This window comes from Amborella trichopoda, chromosome 8 (genome assembly GCF_054954075.1).
Source record: "Amborella trichopoda isolate Santa Cruz 75 chromosome 8, AtrichopodaSantaCruz75HAP2 v2.0, whole genome shotgun sequence".
Classification (NCBI taxonomy): Eukaryota; Viridiplantae; Streptophyta; class Magnoliopsida; order Amborellales; family Amborellaceae; genus Amborella; species Amborella trichopoda.
In genome coordinates, this window is record NC_142343.1 from 30,999,769 (window position 1) to 31,022,856 (window position 23,088).

Sequence of the window (23,088 nt, forward strand, 5' to 3'; positions counted from 1 at the left end):
GTTACGGTTTTAGGGTTTAGCCATCCTTATAGAGATTTGATCTAGACTGTTGATCATAGGTGACCTGTGGAGTAAGAGATCGTAGCCATACAATCTATAAATCAACCATCATGATCTAATAGAAGGCGCTAGAACCTTATCCCTCAGCTTCCTTAATCTAATCGCATCAAATATTTTTTTTTGTGTAAAGAAAATATATATACTTCCTTTTAATTTCAATCAATCTCTACAAACCCCCCTTTTGAAATCAATTAACCTCTTTTATAAAACTTTCCATTTCATTTCCAAATCAATTGCATGGCTTAATCCAAAACCCACATAAAATAGAAAGAAAGAAAATGTGGGCCGTCCCATTTATGGTGACATAGTGGGCCCCATGCCCACATCCAAAAAGGGCCTAATGTGGTAGGCAACAATGAATTTTGGGCCCCCCTCCAGCCCAAAAAATTAAATAATTTTTTAAAATAAATCAAATGATTTTTAGAAATACAAAGTATTTTATTTTTCGCTTTGAATATTCAAATACCTGAAATTTCAGTTTTAGCTAATTTAAAAATCAAATTTGATCAAATAAAATATCCATAGACTTCTAAAACTTTATTTTGAAATTCTAAAAATCATTTAAACCAAAATTAATTATACTACAATTAATTTGATAGGAATCGAATCCAACTTCGTTAAGGAAAATACAAAAATATTGAGGTTCTCCATCTCTACTAGTGACTATGTCTCACTCCCACTTCCTCAAACTGACCCAGTAGTTCCCATGACCATAGTCCATCACAAGGGTTCATGATGGGATTACCAAAGTCAGCCAATAGGTGATGAGAACACAACCGTAGTCTATGGACTATAGGTTACCCCTAGGAACAAGCCTTGATCACACATTCCTATGCACACTCATTGCAATTAGAATATAAGGGCTATCTCTTGCACATGTATACGTAACACCCTCAATGGTATCTACTTCCCAATACGGCCATCATATATACATTCCATGTGATGGTCATGATGAGGATTTGGCCCTTGTACCTTCAAGCCTACCAATCACACACAAGGGTTACTAAGTCCCTTGGCCAACTACTCTGGACATCTCTCCGAAATCATCGAAGGCTAGCCCAACAAATCCTTCTCGGTTATGTTATATGCCAAGGTCTCATAGGGTTTTAGAACTCAACTCGGCCTTATTTGAGTCTTGGCATCAGTATTGCCAACTTAGGCCCTCTAAACCAAACACCTACTGGAGTTCATTTCACTTTTATAAAATTTCATTACATGCTCTCGTCAGGCCTTTAAATGGCCACAAAATCCCAACATGGATAACTTAGGTGTCGCTCCAACAGGCAATAAGACGAAAGAAAGTAGACTTAGGAGGGCGAGTCATATGCAGCGTAGACCCAGTACAATACATGTTAGGAGGAGAGAGTTGGTTCAAGTCGAAGGCTCAAAAAGGGTAAGGGGTAGGCCCAAAAGGACATGGTTGGAAGTAGTGAGAAAAGATATGCAGAATTATGGCCTCACTAAGGGTATGGCCCTTGATAGAGCAAAATGGTGAACTAGGATTCTCGTAGCCAACCTCAAATAGTTGGAAAAAGGCCCTGATGATGATGTAAGGGATTCTCCTTATTTGCCAATTATTTAGGATATGGTTCTTGTGTGCCTATTGACGTATGGATCTATGATACTTTTGTCATTGCATCAATGTCATTCATGCATTTATTTTGCTACTGCTTCGAAAGAATCATGTTAGACTGAAATACGGAATTCCTAAATGTCACTTCTCCAAGTCAATATTTATGCTATGGATGCCTCGTGTGGGAATTTATGGACATATGTGAATACACTTGTGGTCACATCAATGTAACTCATTAATCTCTTTTATGCACTGCTTGAAAAATTAAAGAATAAATACAAAATTACCAGAATGTACCTGTCCCTGATAATATTTATGCTATGAATGCCTCGAATCCTAGCAAGCTGAATAATGGACTGCCCCACCATGCTCGTTGCGCCATTTTGCACAATAACATCTCCTGATAGTTATCATACAATGCATACAACACAAGGTAAACATTACAAGTATGAGGGATGTAAACAAACATGATACTAAAGAGACACTCTATACCAAATGAAATGCAAGTACCAGAGGTCAGCTTAACAAAATCCTCCATCATGCATAGCGCTGACAAAGGATTTACAGTAACCGTAGCAGCATACTCCATAGGAATGTCTTTACGGACTTTGTGCAAAGCATTCGCTTCCTTGACAATGTAAATCTGCCAAGTTCCTAAGCATGTATATTTCACCATATTTATGAATAAAGTGTAGTTCAACAATGCAAAAACATCTAAGAACTACATAAATAGCAGATCAAATGGAGCAGATTAACAAAAGCATTACATTATTCTGAAGTTAATAATTGAATATTCAATGTTAGAGGGTATTTGTATTTGTCATACCAGAAGATGGAGGTGATGGTACAACCCAATCACCAACAGAAAGATTCCTCACTGCAGACCCTAAAGCATAAATTTCTCCAACCCCCTCATATCCTCCAACCGCTGGTACTGGAGGTCTAATAGGGTAAACTCCTGCATAAACAAGATGCAAAAAGAAAAGGAAAGCTGAGGATAACCTAAAAATCCCAATGTATAATGTATATATCCTTGCATTGCTCAAACAGATAAAGATACATATGAATGCTGGAAGTATAACAGTTAGTTAGGGACAAAAATGGAATATCTTAGTCAATAGGGTTATACATGAGTTACATAAGGATATTTTTTGTAATTTTTCCATATCATTAATAATATAAATATGTGACTGATCTCAAAGCGGGGGGACGTCACAAGTATATAGTATTTCAGAAAACAGATGCAGAGCATGGAAACTGGTGATACCATACAAAAGAAAATTATGAGCAGACTAAATATTCCACCCCCCGCCACAAAGAAAAAAACAAAAAAAAGAAAGAAAAGAAGTAAATAAATAGGACCACTCAATGAGCATGGGCTGGTACGTGAGAAGTAGGATGAATGTCAAATTCAAGCTGCAGTTCTCAGTATCCTGCAACAACACAGTTGCATTAAACCATTTGGGGATCATTGGAACCTTCCGATATTGGTAAGAAAGTCTAACTAACATTGGTAGGAGGAGAAGACCTTCATTGTGTACTCTGCACCTGGCCGGCAACGTCAAAGGGAGTGACAGCCTAGCAAGGATTCTCTAAAAGATGAATATCCATCATGTTCACAGGGAAGACATCATGGCCAAACCATACATAGCTAAGCGATGTTACTTTATTGTGCCCATGGGTGGATGACTGTGATGGAGAAACCAGTCCCAAAGGTCATTAAGGCCACAGCACCTAGACCGGGCCCTCTGTTAGTGACTCTATACGAACATTCAAAATATTAAAGAGGAAGTTAATAAATTGAAAGGAAAGACCAGCATGCGCACGTGACCTGCTCACAAGAATCCATCTATAGCACAGTACCTCGATGTTAAAAGAAAGATGATAAATAAAGCAAACCTGAGAGTCATAGCACATGTGCTGTTCAATATCTGAGAGTCGTAGCACGCGTGCTGTTCAATATCGCAGGTGATACAGGGAAAATTCTGTGAGATATAGCACATGCATATTGTCTAACACCAAATTAGACAATAGTGCATTTGAAGAAAACTTCAATTAGTGATGAGGCCTACACCCCACTGATTAAGACATGCAGAGGATGATGGTCAAGAGGATCATTGAGTCTGCATGCCCCAGCTTCCAGAACAATTTTCCAAAGGGAGAGGAAGCATATCAATGCTTTGCACAGAAACAAGGAGTTAACAAGGCATAAAATGTAATGCAAGATGATGATAACAGTTCTCCACATCAGGTGTAGCTCATAAATCCAAAAAACACCATAATCAGAAGTCGCCGGGTGTTAATCATAGACTTCCTAAAAATGTGCACAGTAAGGGCAATGTCAGGACAAGCGGCAGATAGATGAGTGTAACCACCCACCACCCACCATCTGTTAATACCCTCATAAGCAGGCATGTAAAATTCAAGTTGAAGAGCATATCTACCATTTTACTGCCCATAAGAGGTGCGGTTACAACAAGCTCTAAAATATACTTGCACTAAGTAAGAAACTACTGTGATGTCATCATGCAATCCCTCTATAAAAGATCAATCTTCATTTATTAAGAAGGTGCACCCCGCTGCAAGGAATAAAAATTGCAACAACCCTCTTTACGTATCAAGGGCATCCCCAATAATGATATCACTCTAGTGTTCCTATTACCAAAAGCCAAAAGCAAGATAATCATGTGGAGATCCTCAAGTAACCTTATCCACAAGCAGTTGTCCAACAATATTCCAATCTACTCATCACAAACAATGCAGCATGCGAATTATCCCGCAATTCTTAATATACTATCCTGTGATGCAAGCTTCATCCCAAAATTTTGTTCTTGGAGTACAATAAAAAATTTCCTTCGGCACTTTCAGGCTGTTAACGGCTAAACAATAAACTGAAAGATTAAGCATGATAAATCATGTAGCTTAAAGAGGAGTGCAATGGGAAAGGATGCCAATCTGCTTATAGAGGCGGCAACACATAAACATTATACACACTTCTCTTAATTAAGGGATCTCCAATGGCCATTCAGCTTCCCAATATGAATGGAAGAGGTAGATAAAATCTCAGCCCAAACCATTAAAAGACATCCAAATTCGAGAACAAACATTTCAGTTCGCATGCCATTCAAAGCAGATTTCAAAGGTAGCATGGCATAACCCAAGGCAACCATGGAAGTAAATATCTAATGTACAAAAATGATTCCAATTTAGTCTTTAACTCAAAAACAGTTTTTGGAATCTCAAGGATTCAGGTTTAAAGTCGCCCAAATCACTTGGATCCGGCAGGAGAGCAGGGTCCCATTAAAAAACCATGGGAACGGGCCAAGTCTCACGAGTTCCTGAGGTTACTGTATTAATTGCTAAAGACTCTGCAGAGTTGTTTACAGATTGGGTTAAGCAGACCTAGCTGACTTGGGCTCAGGCCCTGCCGGTTCCATGCCTGAGTCCATGTTTTCAGTCACTGCTCTAAAATATAGCACTTCATGAGCCATAAATTCCATGTATAGAAGCAGCCTTCCCTTCACAAAACTTCAAGAGCCCCAGAAACTAATCCAGATGGCACGAACTTTATTCATAAAGATAACACTTAACAGTTTTCTTCAAGTAACCAACCAACCAAAGCTCATGGGTATTAACTCATTGACCTTGAGCCTGACCTTGGTCGCCCATGAAACCTTTCTCAAACATAGCATTGGCCTCCCTCAACACTTTGACTCTTGTGAGTAATGGATATATGCCTTAGGTTTTCTCATTGCATTATTTTGTTATCCTCAGTTCTCCTTCTCTCTAGACTTTGTTGTCATAATTCAAGAAGTATAATATTCTTCTCTTTATAGGTTTTGTTTCTGTTGAACTTTATAGAATAATAATTATTTGAACAAGCATAAACCTTGTTTGTACAATTTACTTACAGGGTTAGTATGATGGATAACCTTCAAGATGACTTTTTGCCACGACTATTTAAATAGCAATATGATGAGTTAACTCTTTTGGCAACAGAATGATAGCCACCATATATAGTGTTCAATGATTAATTTCTATCCACTTAGTTCGTGTCCTCAGACCACATCAACAAGGTCTATAGAGCCTTAATTCCACCCAATGTCCACTGAAGGAAATATATATCCACTGAAGAATATATATATATATATATATATATATATATTTGAGAGTAGCTGACAGGTCCGCTGAAGAAAATGTTGAAGAGAAAATTTTGGTGAAGCTACGTGGAAGATCTAATCAGTCTCCAAGTATACTCAAAATTGTTAAATGAGAAGATCACACATACTGGACATACTATGCATGGTACATGCTGCTAGCTGAAAGCATAATTCTTTATGTTCAACCGATGGGAGAACAAACTAGATATTAGGTGAAAATTTTAAATGAAAACACCATAAAAACCAATAGATTTAAGAGAATGACATAAGATCTGAGTGATTTAACATAAGATCTTTGGAATACACTCCGTGAGAAGATTATAATCAATGGCTTTATCAATGTCATTCAGGCAACAACTGATGCTTTATTTTTACCTTTTCTAGAGACACGAAGCAGTATACTTATTATTTTCCTTACATGGGAGACTTCTTATTTGCCAGATCAAGCAAGTCTGATGTAACATCTTAAAACTCAACAGACCAACTCAGCAATCAAACAAGGCCCATGAGCTTTTGGGTGAGCTCATGGGCCTTGGCCACACCAATGCTGTCATAAGCATATCAAATAGAAATAAATGCTTGATCTTCAGTCCCCCACATCCTCTAACCCTTATAAAGATTTTGGTGGTGTATTAAACAATAAAATGACATCATACAATTACAACTTTGGCCAATAGATTTAAATCTATAAAGTAACAGTTTTTAGATAAAAAAAAGGATATCCAATTATATTTAGATTCCCTTTCCTCAGCACCTCTAGATTTGTTATAATATTTTTTAGAAACAATTTTTTTTATTTTTGATAAGTAAATGCAATCGTGTTGAACTTTTAAACCTGTACATTTGGGGCTTCGTGGAAGACACCACCAAAGATAGTGAATTACAAAAATGGTTAAAAGGAATGTCTCACCAAGGTGGGGATAAATACAGAATGAATATAAATAAATGTAACAGGAACCAGAAGGGGCTATAGAAAGTCGGAATGTGACTAGGTAGAATAGGTAGTGACCTTGAGGGAGGGAAGGGAGACTCCTGAACAAGCGAGAGAACCAGCCCCAGAATTTGCATAGGGCCAAATGTGCCGAAAGGTTGTGGGGAGACCTTCGCACAAATGAAAGATCTGCTCGAAGATGGTGTCTAATCTCCAAGGGCACTGAGCAACTTTGCTGGCTCAAGAAATAACATTGAGATAATCTCTTTCATTGAGAAGCCAAGGCCCCCCAGTCTCCGCTGAAAAGGGAAGGGCCACACATTGGCACAAGGGACTCTGCGAATGAGGCATCCACAGAGCTAACTGGTCCTGAGAATGTGAGGATGGTGTCACCATAGTAGTTTCCAAACAAGCCACCAATGCGCGCCGGTCAAGGGAAACTGTGAGCGTCGTCATAGAAGTATAATTTCCATAGAGAGGATCTAGAAATGAAGATGGGGAGATGAGCGAATGATATGCTGCCATTTTGTTAGGAAGTTGGAGGCCAAGAAGCTACTGATGAGTTTGTTTGAGGAGACAACAGTGTAGATGATCCTTTGGATGATGGCAGGAATGAGGGAGAAGCTTTCAGAAGCTTGTCAACTTCTTTCCAGCAAAACCGACCAAATAATTGCCTGGATGGTAATGCACATAGTTAGACATCCAGCAGCTGGTAGGGGCAGAGAATAGTATTGTTTGCAAAGATATTTAAACAATGGAGCGACAACCCAGCTTAGGCCAAAGAAAATAAAGAAGTGCATCCAAATCAAGGAGGTTATATTGGGTCGATAATCAAGGAAAATGCAAAGATTGAGGAAGATGTCACGCACAGATTTAGAGCTGGGTCGACAAAGTGGAGATGTGCAACCGGAATTTATGTGACCACCGCATACCGATGAAGCTGAAGGGCAAGTTCTATAGGATAGCTGTGAGACTAGCGTTGCTCTATGGGGCAAGATGTTGGGTGGTCAAAAAACAATACATCTATAGAATGAGTGTAGGAGAGATGAGGATGTTGAGATGGATGAGGGACAAGACAAGAAGGAATAGTTTTCGAAATGAATCCATTCAGAGAAATTGAGGTGTGGCACCAATAGGCAATAAGATGAGTGAGAGTAGACTTAGGTGGGCTAGTCATGTGTAGCGCAGACCTCAAACAGCACCTGTTAGGAGGTGCAAGTTCAAGTGAAAGGCTTAGAAAGGGCACAGGGTAGGCTCAAAAGAACATGGTTGGAAGTAGTGAACAATATATGGGGACTTATCACCTTACTGAGGATATGGCCTTAGAATGGCAAACCAGGATTCATGTAGCCGACCCCAATTAATTGGGAAGAGGATATGATGATGATAATGATGTAAATCAAGGAGGTTCATCATAATGGGCAGGGCAGGATGAGATGAGTGATTCCTCTTGAGCCCTGCACAAGACGCAAGTATTCTGGAGTCGAATACCTCATTTTTTGTCTTATCATGGTGCCAAAACCTTGGGAAGGGTTGGAGGGAGCAAATCTCTGAAAGCTATGACAGAAGTTGAATCACCACTTGATAGAGTTTTAAAGAAAGAGAATTCTAAGAATAAACCACTTGGAGATTGGGGCAAAATGTTTTTGTCTAGGCCTTAGAAGGGGAAGATGAAAGAACCAAGTCGAGCTGGAAAGGAAATGGTTTCTAGAAGGGAGGATTCGATTTGGGAGAAGTTACAGGGGATGGAACGACTCCAAGCCTTGAGGGAGGCTTTGAGGAGTTGAATTTTGGTATGAAGAATGTAACCAGCTCTACCGGTGAAAAGAATTCCACCAATTTTGAATGAGGGTTTGTAAGGACTCCTTGTGGAGACAAAGAAGTTCAAATCTAAAGGGTCTGGGGCCCCTCCTTTCAGCAATCATATCTAGAAGAATGGGACAATGGTCCGAGGTGGGTTTGGGTAGGGCCAAAGCTAAGGATCTCGAAAACTCTTCCTCCCAGTTAAGAGAAAGGATGAATCTATCTAGTTTAGAGAGGGTGGGGTTTGTTGCGTGGTTGGACCACGTATACCAGCAGCCTTGAAGGCGGATATCTAAGAGTTCATTCTGACTGATAAAGTCTGAGAAATCCCTCATATCCTGAGAGATGAATGATGATAAATTTCTCTCAAGGACCACCGGGTGACATTAAAGTCTCCTCCCGAGCACCAAATGGGGTGTGGTAGGGACACGACGAGTTCCAACTCGGACAAAAGTCTGCTTCTGAGGGTGGGTGAGTTTGGGCCATAAATGGCCGTGAATTTCCATTGGACCCTGTAAGAGGTGCTAGAGAGAAGAACATAAACTTAAAACTCCCCTATATAGGAAGAGTTTAGGGTATGGTCTGAAGGGTTCCAGACCACCCAGACTCCTCCTAAAGCCCGATTCGCTGGAAGAGCGACCCACTGGCAAGGTCTTCTTCCCCAGACCTAGCGAATGAGTTTGAGATTGGACTCTGTTTGTTTGTTTTCGATGAGGGCAAGAATTGCAGGAGAGAGTTTGGAGGTGAAGTCTTTGACAGCATCCTTCTTAGAGGACTGTCCCAACCCTCGAACGCTCTAGACTAGCAACTTCATCTTATGGGGGTGGGCAAGGAGGTGGAGGCCAATCTAGGGGACCTCCTTGGATGGTTTGTAGTGGAAGGAGAGGGGAGACAATCTGCAGGCTGTCCCACAAAGGCGATGGAGGAGAAAAGGTTGCAAAGCTCTCTCTGACCATTGAATCTCACCAGCATCATGCTCTACGCGTCAACTATGAGGAACCTGTGAGCCAGTCCTTCCGGTCCGTCATACTCGAACCCCATAATTTTGTACATCTCTCTCATTCTTTCTTCAGCTCTGTTTGTCCCATCCCCGTCGACCTCCTCTGCCTCGACAGAGATCGGGAAGGAGAGATGGATGCCTGTGAGTTCTCCGGGGGGGTACAAAAACAGATTCTGCCGAGTTAGGAACCTCGGCAGACTCAATTTCAGATTCTGCCAAGTCGGGGGTCTCGGTTTCAGCTTCTGCCATGGTTGAGGGTGGGTTAGAGGGGTAGAAGGGGAAGAGGCACTAAAGAGTCTGGGGCATGAACCTCGGTAGAGATGGTGCTCGGGGGAGCAGGGGAGGAGATAGGGGCCAAAGTATGAAGCGGCTGGGGGTTAGGCTCCAAGAAAGGGGTCGGTATGAGAGGTGAGAGGGAAGAAGGTTTCATAAGGGAAGGGGAGGGGCAGGGGAGGGTTAGCAACATAAAAGGATGGGAGATAAGTTAGGAAATGGTGGGTTTGGGTGGAGGAGTTGCTGGATACCATCACGGGGGAGGAGGAAGGCCGAGCAACATGAAGTGTTTGAACCCTGCGGATGTGGACGAGGTGCAGGGTGTACAACAGGTGAGGGGCCAGTAAAAGAGAGATAGAAGCAGGGTCAGGGGGATAGTGGTCCATGGAGTAAGCAGCAACAATGCCCAGGGGAATAAGGTCTCTGTTCGTAACCTGGTTGGGAATATGGCCGACCGAAGGCGTGATCGTCTAGGCAGGTTGAAGAAAATCTTCAAAGTTCAGGGGGAAGAAGATCAGGGAGAAGGGGGGGCGTGTAAGACCAGAAAGGCCCAGCAAAGAGGAGTTGGGAAGAGGAGAGGGTCGCAGGGCCAGCGGTTGGGAGGGGTCAGAAGTGCTGGGAGAAAGGGAAGGGGTAAGTGGAATCTGGTCACAATGAACCAGAGGTTGGGAGGCGGAGCTGGGGTTAGTAGAGAGGGTAGACAAACAGAAGAAGCCGAGGGGGTTAACTAGGGGAGGGGAAACCGAGTTAACATTAAGGGGAGGCAGGGGTTTAGCGAGATACGAGGTGCAGTTAGGCCAAGTGTCACCTTCTAGAGAAAAGTGATCAACGACGGGATGATCTTGAGGTGACTCTCTAAGTGGGTTTGGTAGGATGGAGGGTGGAGGATCGACGGGAAAAGGCGGGAGGGGTGACAAGGCCTAAGGAGCTGAAAGAGGCAGTGAAGGAGACAGGTTGGCAAAGTCGGTCAGCGGGAGGTCCGGGGTCACAGACGCTGTCAAGGGCAAGTGTATAGGTAGAGACGGCGAAGACGACATGTGGGCATCTGTCAGAGACAAGAGTGAGGGTGAGGGCGGAGACGGCGAAGACGACATGTGGGCCTTTGCCAGAGACAAGAGTGAGGGTGAGGGCGGCTGCGACAGAAGGCGAGGGATGGGTGCCGAAATCGACAGGTGGGTGTTGGCCGGAGACAGGTGGGGGGGGGGGGGGTGAAGGCGGCGAGTGACCAGGGTGGGGGGCCTTGAGGGGACACGTAGAGGGGGATACTAAAGTGTTGCAGGGGGGTAATAAAGAAGATGGCTTAGGACAGAAAGCGTTGGGAGAGCCAGGCTGAGGGAGGAAAGAGGATAGGCCGAGTCAATCCTGTTGACCCAAAGAGGAGGGGGAGGGGGCAGAGTCCTCTACCACTTCTTTCTCGGGTCGATGGGGTGGGGGCGGGTGACAACAAGGGGTGACCCGGTCAAGGCAATGGAATTCGAGTCAGTTACGACCTGCGGGCTCAAGGAAAGCTTTGAATGTTTTGTGTCCAGTACCTTTCGCCTTGATTGGTCGTGGTACTCGACATGTGGACTCCAATACAACTTCCTCAGTGGAAATTGTCCCGGGTTGCTCGCTTTGAGCTGGCCCGAGTCGGGGGGATGCCGAGAGGGCCTCTTTCGGTGAGCGGAGGTTTTCGGTGGGGGGTTACTGCTTGCATGTTGAATAAAATGGGGAGAGGGGTGTGAGGCCGACGACCACGAAATGGAGACTGGGTAGTAGAGCTCTTCTATTTCGAGCCAAACAGTTTGTGGGATCCGACTAGTAGTTAGAACTTCCAGGAGAAGTCGAATGGAGCCAAGAGGAAGAGTCTCCAGTGAAATCCAGTGTATAGATACCAGAGAACCACAAGCAGCCGCCACTCTCCGGAAAGTTTCGGGGGCCCAAGAATGAAGGGGGGATGTGGTTTAGGGTAAGCCATACTCTTTGTTTTCTGAAAGAGCCTTCTTTAGCCGACCACGCCCGAAGTAGACAGGAGGCCCCTTAGAAGGAAGGGCAAGTGGCTTCCTGTAATGCATGTTGGGCTTCATCTAGTGACAGAAAGGAGAAAAGGAAGTCGCCACTGGATAGGCTTCTGCAGGTTAAGTTTGGCTCCTTCCAAAGTTTCCTGGCCCAATTTACTATTCCTCTTAGATCATCACTTGCAGATTGGAAACTTCCTACTAGCGACGCTAAGAGTTTGGATTTGTTCTTCGAAGTCTCCTCTGATGCGGAGTGAATGCAAAAAGGGAGAAAGGGAGAACCAACAAAGGAAAAAGAGTGACCTCCTGACGGCGAAGGGGGGGAGGGAGAAGAAGTGGTAGGAGTATTGTTTGAAGCAACCGCTTGTGCAAAAGAGACTTTCTGAGAGTGAGGCAAAACAAGCGAGGTGGGCTTTGGATGTGAGTGGGCGGTTTTCTGAGGCAGGGATGTAACCAAAGAGGTGGACTTAGGTCAATTGTTATTCATTGAGGATAATGACTTCTGGTGAATCAAGTAGGCCAACTGATCCAGGTTAGAAGTATGGAACTTGTCCCAATGCCCTTGACAAGAATAGAATCGAGTGCAAGTTCTGCAAAAAATGTTATAATATCGGCATCAACAAATTGAAGAAGCATTTAGCCGGCATTAAAGGAGATGTGGCGTCATGCACTCTAATGCCTGCTGACGTTAGGAGAGAGATGCTAGAGAACTTGGAGGGGGTGAAATCCAAGAAACATGAAGTGAGATTAACACGCGATCAACTTGTAGGGGCTGTAAATATAAGTGGAGATCAAAGAGAGGAAGAAGACATCTATACTGAGGTTGGTTCTTCTAGTAGGCCAAGAACAAGATATGAATGATTTCTTACTTCACCCTAATCCTAAGGTACTACCAAGAGAAAGGGATCAGACAAGCTTAGAGACCCATTTGAAGAAGGACCATAGGGTCATCCAATTTCTGAGGAGGTGGATGTTTCAAGCAGGCATTTCTTTTAATGCCGCTAACTTGAGTAGCTTCCAAGCTACATTGGAAGCAGTGGGTCAGTTTGGGCCGGGGTTGAGGGCTCCAACTGCTTATGAGCCTAAAGGGCCAGTACTCAGGAAAGGAGTGGAGCTAACGAACAACTACTTGAAGACCCACACTGATGCGTGGGGTGTATATGGTTGCACAGAAATGATCGATGGCTGGAGTGATAAGAGGCACAGAAGCATCATGAATTGTCCATTGGGAACAATGTTCAAGAGGTCTATTGATGCTTCAGACAAGTCCCATGATGCACAGTTCATTTTTAAATTGGTAGACCAGTGTATAGAGGAGATAGGGGAGGATAAAGTGGTCGAAGTTGTGATATGTATTATGCTAATATGGCGGCCGCTAGATTATTGATGGATAAGATGCCGCGTATTTTCTGATCCCCTTGTGCAGCACACTACATAGACCTTATGCTTGAGGCCATTAGTAAGAGGAAGACATTCATGATAACTATCGAAAAGGCAAAGAAAGTCACAGTTTATTTGCACAATCACACTCAGGTAGACATCTTAGTACTATACCAGTTTCTTTAGTTATTTGTTACTTATTTTGAGTATTTTTAATGCATTGATTTATTGAGGGTAATATACTTAACTTATGGAATTCTATGTTGGTCAGGTCCTAGCCATGATGAAAAAGTTTACTCAGAACATAGACTTAGTGAGGCCTGGGGTGACTAGATTTTCCACCTCGTACTTGTCCTTGCAATCTTTATTTGAACAGAAGCACAAATTGAGGTCCATGTTTGTGTCTAAGGATTGGACCAAGTCCAAGTGGTGTAAGAAAGCTGATGGAAGAGTTGTTATGGACATTATCATGGACTCAAGATTTTGGAGCCATGTCCATTATGCCTTGTTTGTCTTTCACCCTTTGGTAAAGGTTCTCAATTTGGTTGATGTTGAAAAGAAACCTGCTATCGGCCATATCTATAAAGCCATGCAAGATGCGAAGGAAGAAATCAAGAGATCTTTGGGGGATGAAAACAGGTATGGGTCATTTTTGAAGATTATTGAAGACAAATGAAACTCCTAGCTTGAGAGGCCCCTACACGTAGCAGGATACTACCTTAACCCTACTCACTTTTACACCAATGTTGAAGTACACCAATGTTGAAATACATAGCAGGCCTGAATTCATGGATGCTTTCAACCAGTGCAATGTGAAGCTCAACCTTGATCCTGAAGTGCAGGATAAGGCAATGATGGAGTTAGATTTGTATAGGCTCGCTACTGGATCTCTAGGTAAGGAGGTGGCAATAAGACAAAGGTCCAAGATCTCTCCTGGTAAGTGTAGAACTTCTTCAATTTGATTTTATAATTTGAGTATTTAATTTCAATTAACCAGATGTCCAGATACCTAATTTACTAAATTACTTCATTCACAATTTTACATTGACATGAAATAGGTGCATGGTGGATGGATCAAGGTGGAAGCACCCATCATTTGAGGCAGATGGCCATGAAAATACTAAATCTAACTTGCAGCTGTTCTGGATGTGAGCGTAACTTCAGCACCTTTGAAATGGTAATATTACTTATTAAGTTTATGTCATACATACTTAGTAGTAGACTAGTTAGTACTTAGTAAGTTAGTAACGAAGTGGTTTTTTTTTTTCTATTAGGTGCATACAAAGAAGAGGAACAGACTAGAACAAAAACGACTAAACAACCTAGTCTTTGTTTAGTATAAGCAGAAGTTGCAAGAGCGCCATCATCAGCTGGAGCACAATCAAAGAGAGGCTATTGAAGCTTTTGATATTGATGACACATGCGAATGGCTGGTCGATGCCAATGATGATGAGGTTTTCCTTGGAGAGGACTTGACCTGGAACCAGGTTCGTGAGGCTGTTGGGACAGCAATGCCCTATGCGCGTACCACTCGGGCTCAAACTTAGAGTCAGGGCCAAAGGAAGGGAAAGGGGAAGGAGAAGGCAGTGACGAAGAAGAGGAAGAGGGTATTGCCATTAAGAGAGGATGATGAAGAGGAAGAAGTAGATTCAGAGGAGACAAGGAATGACGCTCAATATGTTGAGGAGGGCGATGACTCTGATGATGATGGCACATCATCATCAGATGCTCCTCATGATCCAATTGAACACCCTGCATGGTGACGCCGCTAATGCCATAGAGTTGTTTGGTTGATGAATGATGACTTGAAGTATTTGTTTTTTTATTTTGCCTTGTTGAATTTGTGTATGACTGTAACATTGATTCGTTTCTAGTATGGACTTCTAGTTTCCTACAATGACATTTGGGATTTCAAGCATTTTAATGTCTTACAAGTTACAACTTACAACTTACAATCTCTTTGAGACTTGAATGATTGTCTCATCTATAAATATGTTATGTGATTGTACTCATGCAGTATTGTATTGTTGTACTATTATCTTTTCGTCTATTTCATGATCACGAGGAGATTGGGGCTCTAAAATTGCCCTAAACACCCCCTAAAGCTTTAAACCATGCGAACTCCCTTGTTTTTTTATGTTTGGTGTGGGGGAAGGGTTGATTTTGGTGAGGGCACCCTGTCTCTGGGCGCCCACCCGACAGCCTAGGCGCCCGAATCCGTCTTTTTGAACATTGGTTAAGAGGAAGATGTTGAGATGGATGAATGGCAAGACAAAAAATGATAGAATCCAAAATGAATACATCCAAGGGAACTTAAGGGTGGCTCCAAGAGGAAATAAGATGAGAAAAAGTAAACTTAGGTGGTCTAGACATGTGCAGTGTCGACCTTAGTGATTCAAAAAGCCCACCTGGTGCCTAGGCGGTTTTTGTTAGCAAGTGATTGTGAGAAGAAATGCAAGTTTGCTAGCGCAAATTAGAGGAAGGACAGAGTGACTAAACAAGGAAAGGAGGAAAGAGTGAATGCAGTCCACTCTTTGGCTCGCTAGCCCAAGCCTAGGCACTACCCCTGGGCAGGGGCCCAGGGACCCTAGTCACCCACCTATGCAGGCACCCAGTGGCTAACCCTAGGCAGGCACCCAGGGGGCAAAAATGCCCTTATTGAGGGGCATTTTCAACTTTTTAAATTAATTTAAATAAAGGGGGCGAGAGAGGGGGGGTAGGTTATTATGCAACCTAAACCCACTTGAGTCATTTTATAGCGTGAGACAAAAAAAAGCGTGAAATTTTTCCAATTCCATAAGATCGACAAATTTGTCAAAGTTTCGAGAAATCAATCCAAGCATCTATCTTTTAGTTAGGATTTGCTTTTGGATATTTTTTAAGCCTATTAGAGGGTTTTTAAGTGAGACTGGGAAACATCTCAAAAGTAGAAGTTTGAGGATTGAGCAATCAAGATTACTTAAAAAAAACTTTGCATTTTAGATTGCTTAAATTATTTTGAGATGTCTTCTTCGGGTTCTACTAAAAGTGATGATTTGGGTTGGAAATACGGTTATAACCTGAATCCTTTAGATAAAAATTGCATAAGATGCAATTATTGTGAAAAGGATACAAATGGAAGTACAAAACGGTTCAAGAAACATCTTATCGATATCAGGGGGGATATTACCCCTTATAAAAAATTTCCTAATGCGATTAGGGAGGAGATTAAAAATTATATGAATATAGTAAAAAAAAAAAAAAAAAAAGAGGAAAAAGAGGAACGCATAGCAGAGCTAAGGTCTGGAGTTCGTGTTCATGATACTGATGAGGAGGGGTGTTGCAATTAGATCTGGGGTGGGGGGCCTAAGAGACCTCGGGTTTGGGGGCCTATGGATTCTTTTTTGCCCCTGGCCTGACCCTGAGGTTGCAGGTGAGAAAACCAAGAAGCAAACAACCATTAAAAACAGTATCAAGGAAGAGAGAGAGAACTACTCAGTATATTGCTCATTGGTTTTATGAGGAGGGCATCCCTATCAATGCCACTCGTCTAGGTAGCTTCTACACCTTAGTAGAGGCAATTTGACCAATTTCCCCGGTGTTGAAGCCCTCGGCCCCATAGGAGTTTTAGAGCCTCTTTTGAAAAAGAGGTGAATGTCAGAAGCGATTGTGAAGTCAAAGAAGGATGTATGGGCTCAGCATGAGGTGTCTATTATGACTGATAGTTAGAGCGACAAGAAGAGAAGAAATCAAATGAATTTGTTGGGGAATTGCCCTTTAGGGACTCGTTTTAGGTCTATTGATGCCTCTGATGATATTCATAATGCCCATTATATAAATAAAGTGTTTGTGAAGGGCTTCAAGGAGGTTGGGGAGCAGCATGTTACACAGGTTGTCGTAGATAATGCTGCTCTTAATGTTATTGTTGCTAATTTCTTTTGCCTCGCTTACCCTCATATCTTTTGGACACTATGTGCAGTACACTGCACAAACCTCATGCTTGAGACTATTGGTAGTTTGGGTAAGATTGTAGGTGTAGTTAGCAAGGCTAGGTCAGTTACAACTTTCATTTATAGGTACACCTTCATACTCAGCATGATACACAGATTTTCAAAGAAGAAGAAGATAGTGCAGCTGAGGGTCACGAGATTTGCCACTTGGTACCTTTGTCTACATAGCACACATTTGAGGAGAGTCCAATTGAGGTAGATGTTCACTTCTGATGATTGGAGAGCATGCAAGTGGGTCAAGGATTAAAAAGGGAAGAAAGTGAGAGATATTATTCTATTTAAGGCTTTCTAGAGAGGAGCGAAGGGCGCTCCTAAAAGTATTTTTCCTCTTGTCAAAATCCTTCGCATGGTTGACGGTGACAAGCCCTCCATGGGCTTCATATATGAGGCAATGGAAAGTTACAAGAGAGCGATAGCTCATTCTTTGGATAATCATATGAGCCGCTATGAGCCAGTTCGGGAGAATATTGATGAGAAGTGGAATAGGCAGCTACATCAATCATTACATGTAGCTGATTATTATTTGAACCTGGCTTTTTATTGTGCTGATACAGATAAACAGACAAAAGACACAATTATGACTGGATTTGATTAATATCTGGATGTGCTAGTCCCTAATCAGGATATCCAAGACATTATATGCATTGATGAATTGATGAGTTACAAGTACGCATTGAAGTCTTTTGGGAGTGCAATGGCGATAAGACAAAAGAAAAAAATTGATCCAGGTAATTATATAATTAACCCAGTCTTCAAGTTCAAGTTTCATGTTTGCTGTTTGTTTTTTATATTTCATGTATAATCCTAATTCATAATCAATTTGCAGCCAATTGGTGGAGCCAGCATGGGTATAGTGCTCCAAACTTACAAAATTGGCCATTCGAATCTTGAGCCTAACCTTTACCTCATCTGACTGTGAATGGAATTAGAGTACTTTTGAGATGGTAATTTATTTTATCAGTTTACAGTTTACTAAAATGTATTAGAACTTACTAATTAGATTACCATGTTAATTGTAATATTTATTAGTTTCATTGGATTTTATTGTCTGTGTTTACTAGTTTTCCACATAGATTCATACAAAGAAAAGAAACAAGCTTGAAACATAGAGACTAAATGACCTAGTTTATGTGAAGTTCAATCGATACTTTAACAAGAGATTTGCTAAGAGAGATAAGAGAGACCCCCTCAGAATAAAACACATGGACAATGCCATGGAGTGGTTTGTTGATGATGATGAGATCGATGGGCATGAAAGATTGACATGGGATATGATCATGGAGGCCTCAAGGCAGCAGCCGGCCCTCCTAAGGCCACTAGATCATCTTCACAGAGGAGAAGGGTGGCAGAGGAAGAGCAAGAAGCTGAGGAAGATTCATAAGAAATTGGAGGAAGACCATTATGTTTAGTATGGAGAAGATTCCGATGATGATAGGTTCAACTCCAATGCATATGATGCAGCTGACCCTACTTTTTTTAAAGATGACCAAAGATTCTTGAAGTCTTCAAGTCTATATGCATTTCCTTTTTCTTCTCCTCCTCTAATGTGTATGTATAGAGTATGGAGTATGGAGTCATGAAGTGTATGTGGAGTTGTGGACTGTGGACTATGTCTTTTTTCTTTCTTTTTCCTGATGATGAGTCGATGACTGAATTTGAAAATTTTGAATGTTGGATTAAATTTTTCTATGTTTATTGTGTATGGGCCAGGGAGTATGGACTATGGATTAATGGTATGACATGTATGGATTATGGACTATAGATGGACCATATGTTTTGCATTCTTAATGTGTTGTATACATGAATATGCATTCTTAGTTTTTACACAATATCTGAACCTCAAACAATTGGATCAAGCACCTTCTACGCTTCTCATTCTACATGGGCCGACTAGGTTCTGGGCGGCCAGGATCCCCGGCCATTAGGCACCGCTTGCCATTTTTTTAACACTGGTCGACCTAGAACAACACGAGTTAGGATTGGCGATTTGGTTCAAGTGGAAGGCTCTGAAATGGGAAGGGGAAGGCCCAAAAGGACATGGATGGATGACTTATGGTCTGACTGAGGGTATGACCCCTTTATAGAGCAGAACGGCAAAACAGGATTCCTGTAGCCAACTCCAAGTAATTGGGATACAGCTCCAATGATGATGACAATGAAATCTCTATGCACAATTATTTGTCCTTATTACTCAATATATGCAATATAATATAGAAAGATCATTGCAATTCAAGTCTACCTATTTCTTCAATAATTTTGACAATGGTCTGGATATGTCAAATTTCTCAAATATGATTCAAGGAAATAATACATTTGACAAAATTTTCAATATTGAGCCCATAATCAAATAATAAAGCATTCACATAACTTCATATATGCAAATAGAGAAAAAAGGGATGAATAGAAATTTTTCACATCTTAGCATTAGTTTAAATGCACATCATTTTCAACCCATGAATAAATCCCTATCACTAGTCTTAGTAACAGGCTCCAAGACAGCTCCAAGGCTACATTTGACATATGCATCCATTAGAGAGTTTGATAAGAGCATGTTTATTTCGAGCCACCTTAGATGTATCACAATGCATAGAATTGCACTTGTTTGAGCCAAATTGCTTGATAGAAAACAAATTCACCATGCTTAGAAATAATCATATCATTTACAATGGTGATATAGAGAGATTAGGGATACTAATAGACCAAGACAGAAATAGTCACTTCTTTTACATGAGCTCTATACATAAATGAAATTGTTAAATAAATTAAGGTTATAAGGAGTCCTCAAAAGTGACATTAAAGTGAAAATATAGAAATCCAAACCAAATGTCTGAGAAATCAAAGAATCGATGAGATAGCTTTCAAATCAGCCCTTTGTTCACCTCATGAGATATTTTTAACATGCTAAAAGATTTCATTCTTGCCTGATAATCTAGAAATAAAAGAAAAGCTTACGGGGAATTTTCCATCTCGTCGCTGGAGACTGATGCAATCCTGCTGATGACATCTCCAGCACTTGATTTTTCTATTTTATTCTCTTTACTATTCATGAGTATTGTTCATGTGGACTGTTCATAGGTTACTATTCATGGGTACTATTCACAGTAATCTGCTCACAGGGGTATTTCTGGTATTTCAATTATTGTTTATGTGTGTTGATTTTTAATAATTATTTGGAATTTATTAATTAGTAGGGGTAGTTTGGTGTTTTATTATGATTTAGGGTTTAGAAAATTTGTTTTAAAATAAGAGTAGTCCTTCGAAGCATCTTGATCTTCACTTTTTTTGTATCTATTGAATTTCCAACCCCATAGTTTGGTGTTTTATTATGATTTAGGGTTTAGAAAATTTGTTTTAAAATAAGAGTAGTCCTTCAAAGCATCTTGATGTTCACTTTCTTTGAATCTATTGAACTTCCAGCCCCATTTTCTCTTTGATCTTGTCCACCCACACTCTATGCTGCATCACAGACTCAAACCGAAAATAGAAGATTGATTTTTCGTAGCGTTGTAGAACAAAAGTACAAGGATGTTTAAAATATTCTCCGCCATTTACACAGAATCTCATGAAACCATTGAAACCTAAATATCTAGAGAGAGAGAACAAGAGGGTAGATGTGGTGTATCTCCATCTTTGTCTCTTCTTCATGTCATAGAGAGGGAGAGAGAGAGAGAGAGATGGTCTAAAACCCCAAGAAGAGGTGGATAGAGCAGGAGAGAGGAATTAGTGTATCATAGATGAGAAGAGAAGGAGCAAAGAGAGAGGATTGCCGGAGATAGAGAGAGAGAATTCAGTGTGAGGAGAGGAACGGATTGCAAGAGTGAGAGAGAGTATGGTTTAGGATAGAAAAGTGGTACGAGATAGTACAATTAGGGAAGAATTCTCTCTTTTTTTTTTGGGGGGGGGGGGGGGGGGGGGGGGGGGAGGGCAGGTCATGCTCCCACGTTTTACAAGGGACCAAAATTTCTAGTGCGACAAATCAGTATTGAAAGCCGCATCTCTAAATGTGGAACCATAATTACCGGGAGCGCGAGGAGTTCCAAGAACGAGAACGGGAATGCGGAGCGAGTCTATCTCAAAGTTTCTTAGACAGCGGTATGAGCTCCGTACATGATCTGGGGAACGGAACAAGTTCCATTACTTCTATGGGGCGCATTTCTATACGGACGGGGTTCCCTACCATAAGGGATCACATTGTGTCTTTCTTAGGATCGGGGCTTCCAGAGTTCACTATTTCAAGTATATTGTAAACTGGGAGCAAGTTCCATTTTTTGGTATGTTAATAATGGGCTCTTAGGTGGATAGAGGGAGTGGGCGAGAGAGAAGGGGGAATGGATAGAGGAGTAAATTACTATCGGTTATGCATCTTTTCTACCAAGGTTGTGCTCTAATCAACCCTAACGCCCGAGAATGTGATCCCAAACATGAATATGAAGATGTGATTGCATTTTATTTTTTTTTCCCTTACTTTGCCTATAGGATTAAAGCGAATAACTTTAGAAGATTGGCAAGAAATGTCATTGAATATTTAAGATGGTGTGATTTCTTAGTGTTTGAGGCTGCAGGTCTTTTAACATTATTTGGATTTATTTTCTTTACACATGAACAGTATACATGCCACAAATAACTGCCATCCACCCATTGTCACCCTTTCATATATCACACGAGTTGATAAATAAACGTCCACATAACGATGGTACATAGACACAACATGATCAGTTCAATATTACAATACAATTATAGTTTACAATGTGCAACCCATTCCGATTGTACTCGGAGACTTCCACATAATATTACCTTAGTTCATTAGAAATGCACCATTAACCGATTGTGCAATACATCAACAGATTGTGCAACACATCCTTTTTACCCTAATGAAGTGTATTGATCACAACCTCACTTCACAATAAAATTGCAACACGGCTAACTTTGAACCTCCTTCCAATCTTGTCCCTACTCTAGTTGCCTTTCTTTAAAATTGCACACAAATGTCATTGCAAAATGTGTGTGTCTCCTTCCAATCTTGTCCCTACTCTAGTTGCCTTTCTTTAAAATTGGACACAAATGTCATTGCAAAATGTGTGCGTCGTAGAAAATTTGAGGAAAACCGAATATTATACACGAATAAAATAAACTTTATAAGTGCATCTCACTCCCATGCTATAGGTACTTGGATCTTGGTATGATGGAATCGTGGTTCCGAATAATATTGGGGCCATGATCTTGGGCATGCGGATCTGGATCTTGCTTGTTAGGGACCTCGTTTCCAAATAATAAGAATCGAGGTCCCATAACTCTGGATATGAGATACAAATAAGTAAGGAAGCGCAAGGAATCAAGATCCGGCCACTCGGAGCGCGAGATCGAGATTCCGGGGAGGAAGCGAACCCCTACATGGGCGCTCCCAATAACTATGTGTGGAACTTCTACAATGAGTAGGAAGTTTTGGTTTCCAGAGTCAAAACTTCTTGTGCCAACCACCCCCAAAAGGAAAATTGGATTTTGAGTTCCTAAACACTCACTCTCCGAAAATTGGACGGTCGCTGTTGAATTTTATAAAGTTATTTTTTCAAACAAATATATAGGCCATATTTAGCATCTTTATTTCCTTTTTATTATTTTATTTGGTTCGTCGCTAAGTTTATGAAGTTATATCCCCAAAGGGGTCTCTGAAAATACTCCTAAGTAGGATTTTGCCTAAGGAAGTGAATCTAGGATATGCTTCTGCAAGAGCATATAAATGTTTTGCCCAAATTAGACTTGACTAGGTAATGTGAGTTGATGCCACACCCAAACCTCTAAGTCAGCACTTGCATGGATTCTAGGTGCAAGCCAATTCAAATGAACTTATGTTTTGCATATTGACCCTATGGCCCATAGCTAATTAAAAACAATGAATGAAGAGTCAAAGGTTCGTGGAGAAGA

At 41.3% G+C, this 23,088-nt stretch overlaps 1 protein-coding gene and 1 pseudogene across 6 annotated transcripts in view; one reads left to right on the forward strand and one right to left on the reverse strand.

The window, feature by feature from the left end:
• The window catches only part of LOC18423626 (enoyl-[acyl-carrier-protein] reductase, mitochondrial), a 76,302-nt gene that overhangs the window by 16,907 nt on the left and 36,307 nt on the right, over window positions 1–23,088 (reverse strand). For 4 of the 6 annotated variants that reach the window (XR_002282889.2, XR_016061164.1, XR_016061165.1 and 1 more), the window contains exons 4-6: window positions 2,460–2,591; window positions 2,144–2,287; window positions 1,931–2,033 (exon numbers count right to left, since the gene is read on the reverse strand). Coding sequence is in view for 3 of the 6 variants with exons in the window: in XM_020674361.2 (XP_020530020.2) it covers window positions 1,931–2,033; window positions 2,144–2,287; window positions 2,460–2,591 (379 nt within the window). In the remaining 3 variants the exon portion in view is untranslated. Of the gene's footprint in view, window positions 1–1,930; window positions 2,034–2,143; window positions 2,288–2,459; window positions 2,592–23,088 lie in introns of those variants that run through there. The other 2 variants (XM_088874359.1, XM_088874358.1) reach the window with 2 other exon arrangements.
• LOC148781008 (uncharacterized) lies at window positions 10,019–18,575 on the forward strand (annotated as a pseudogene).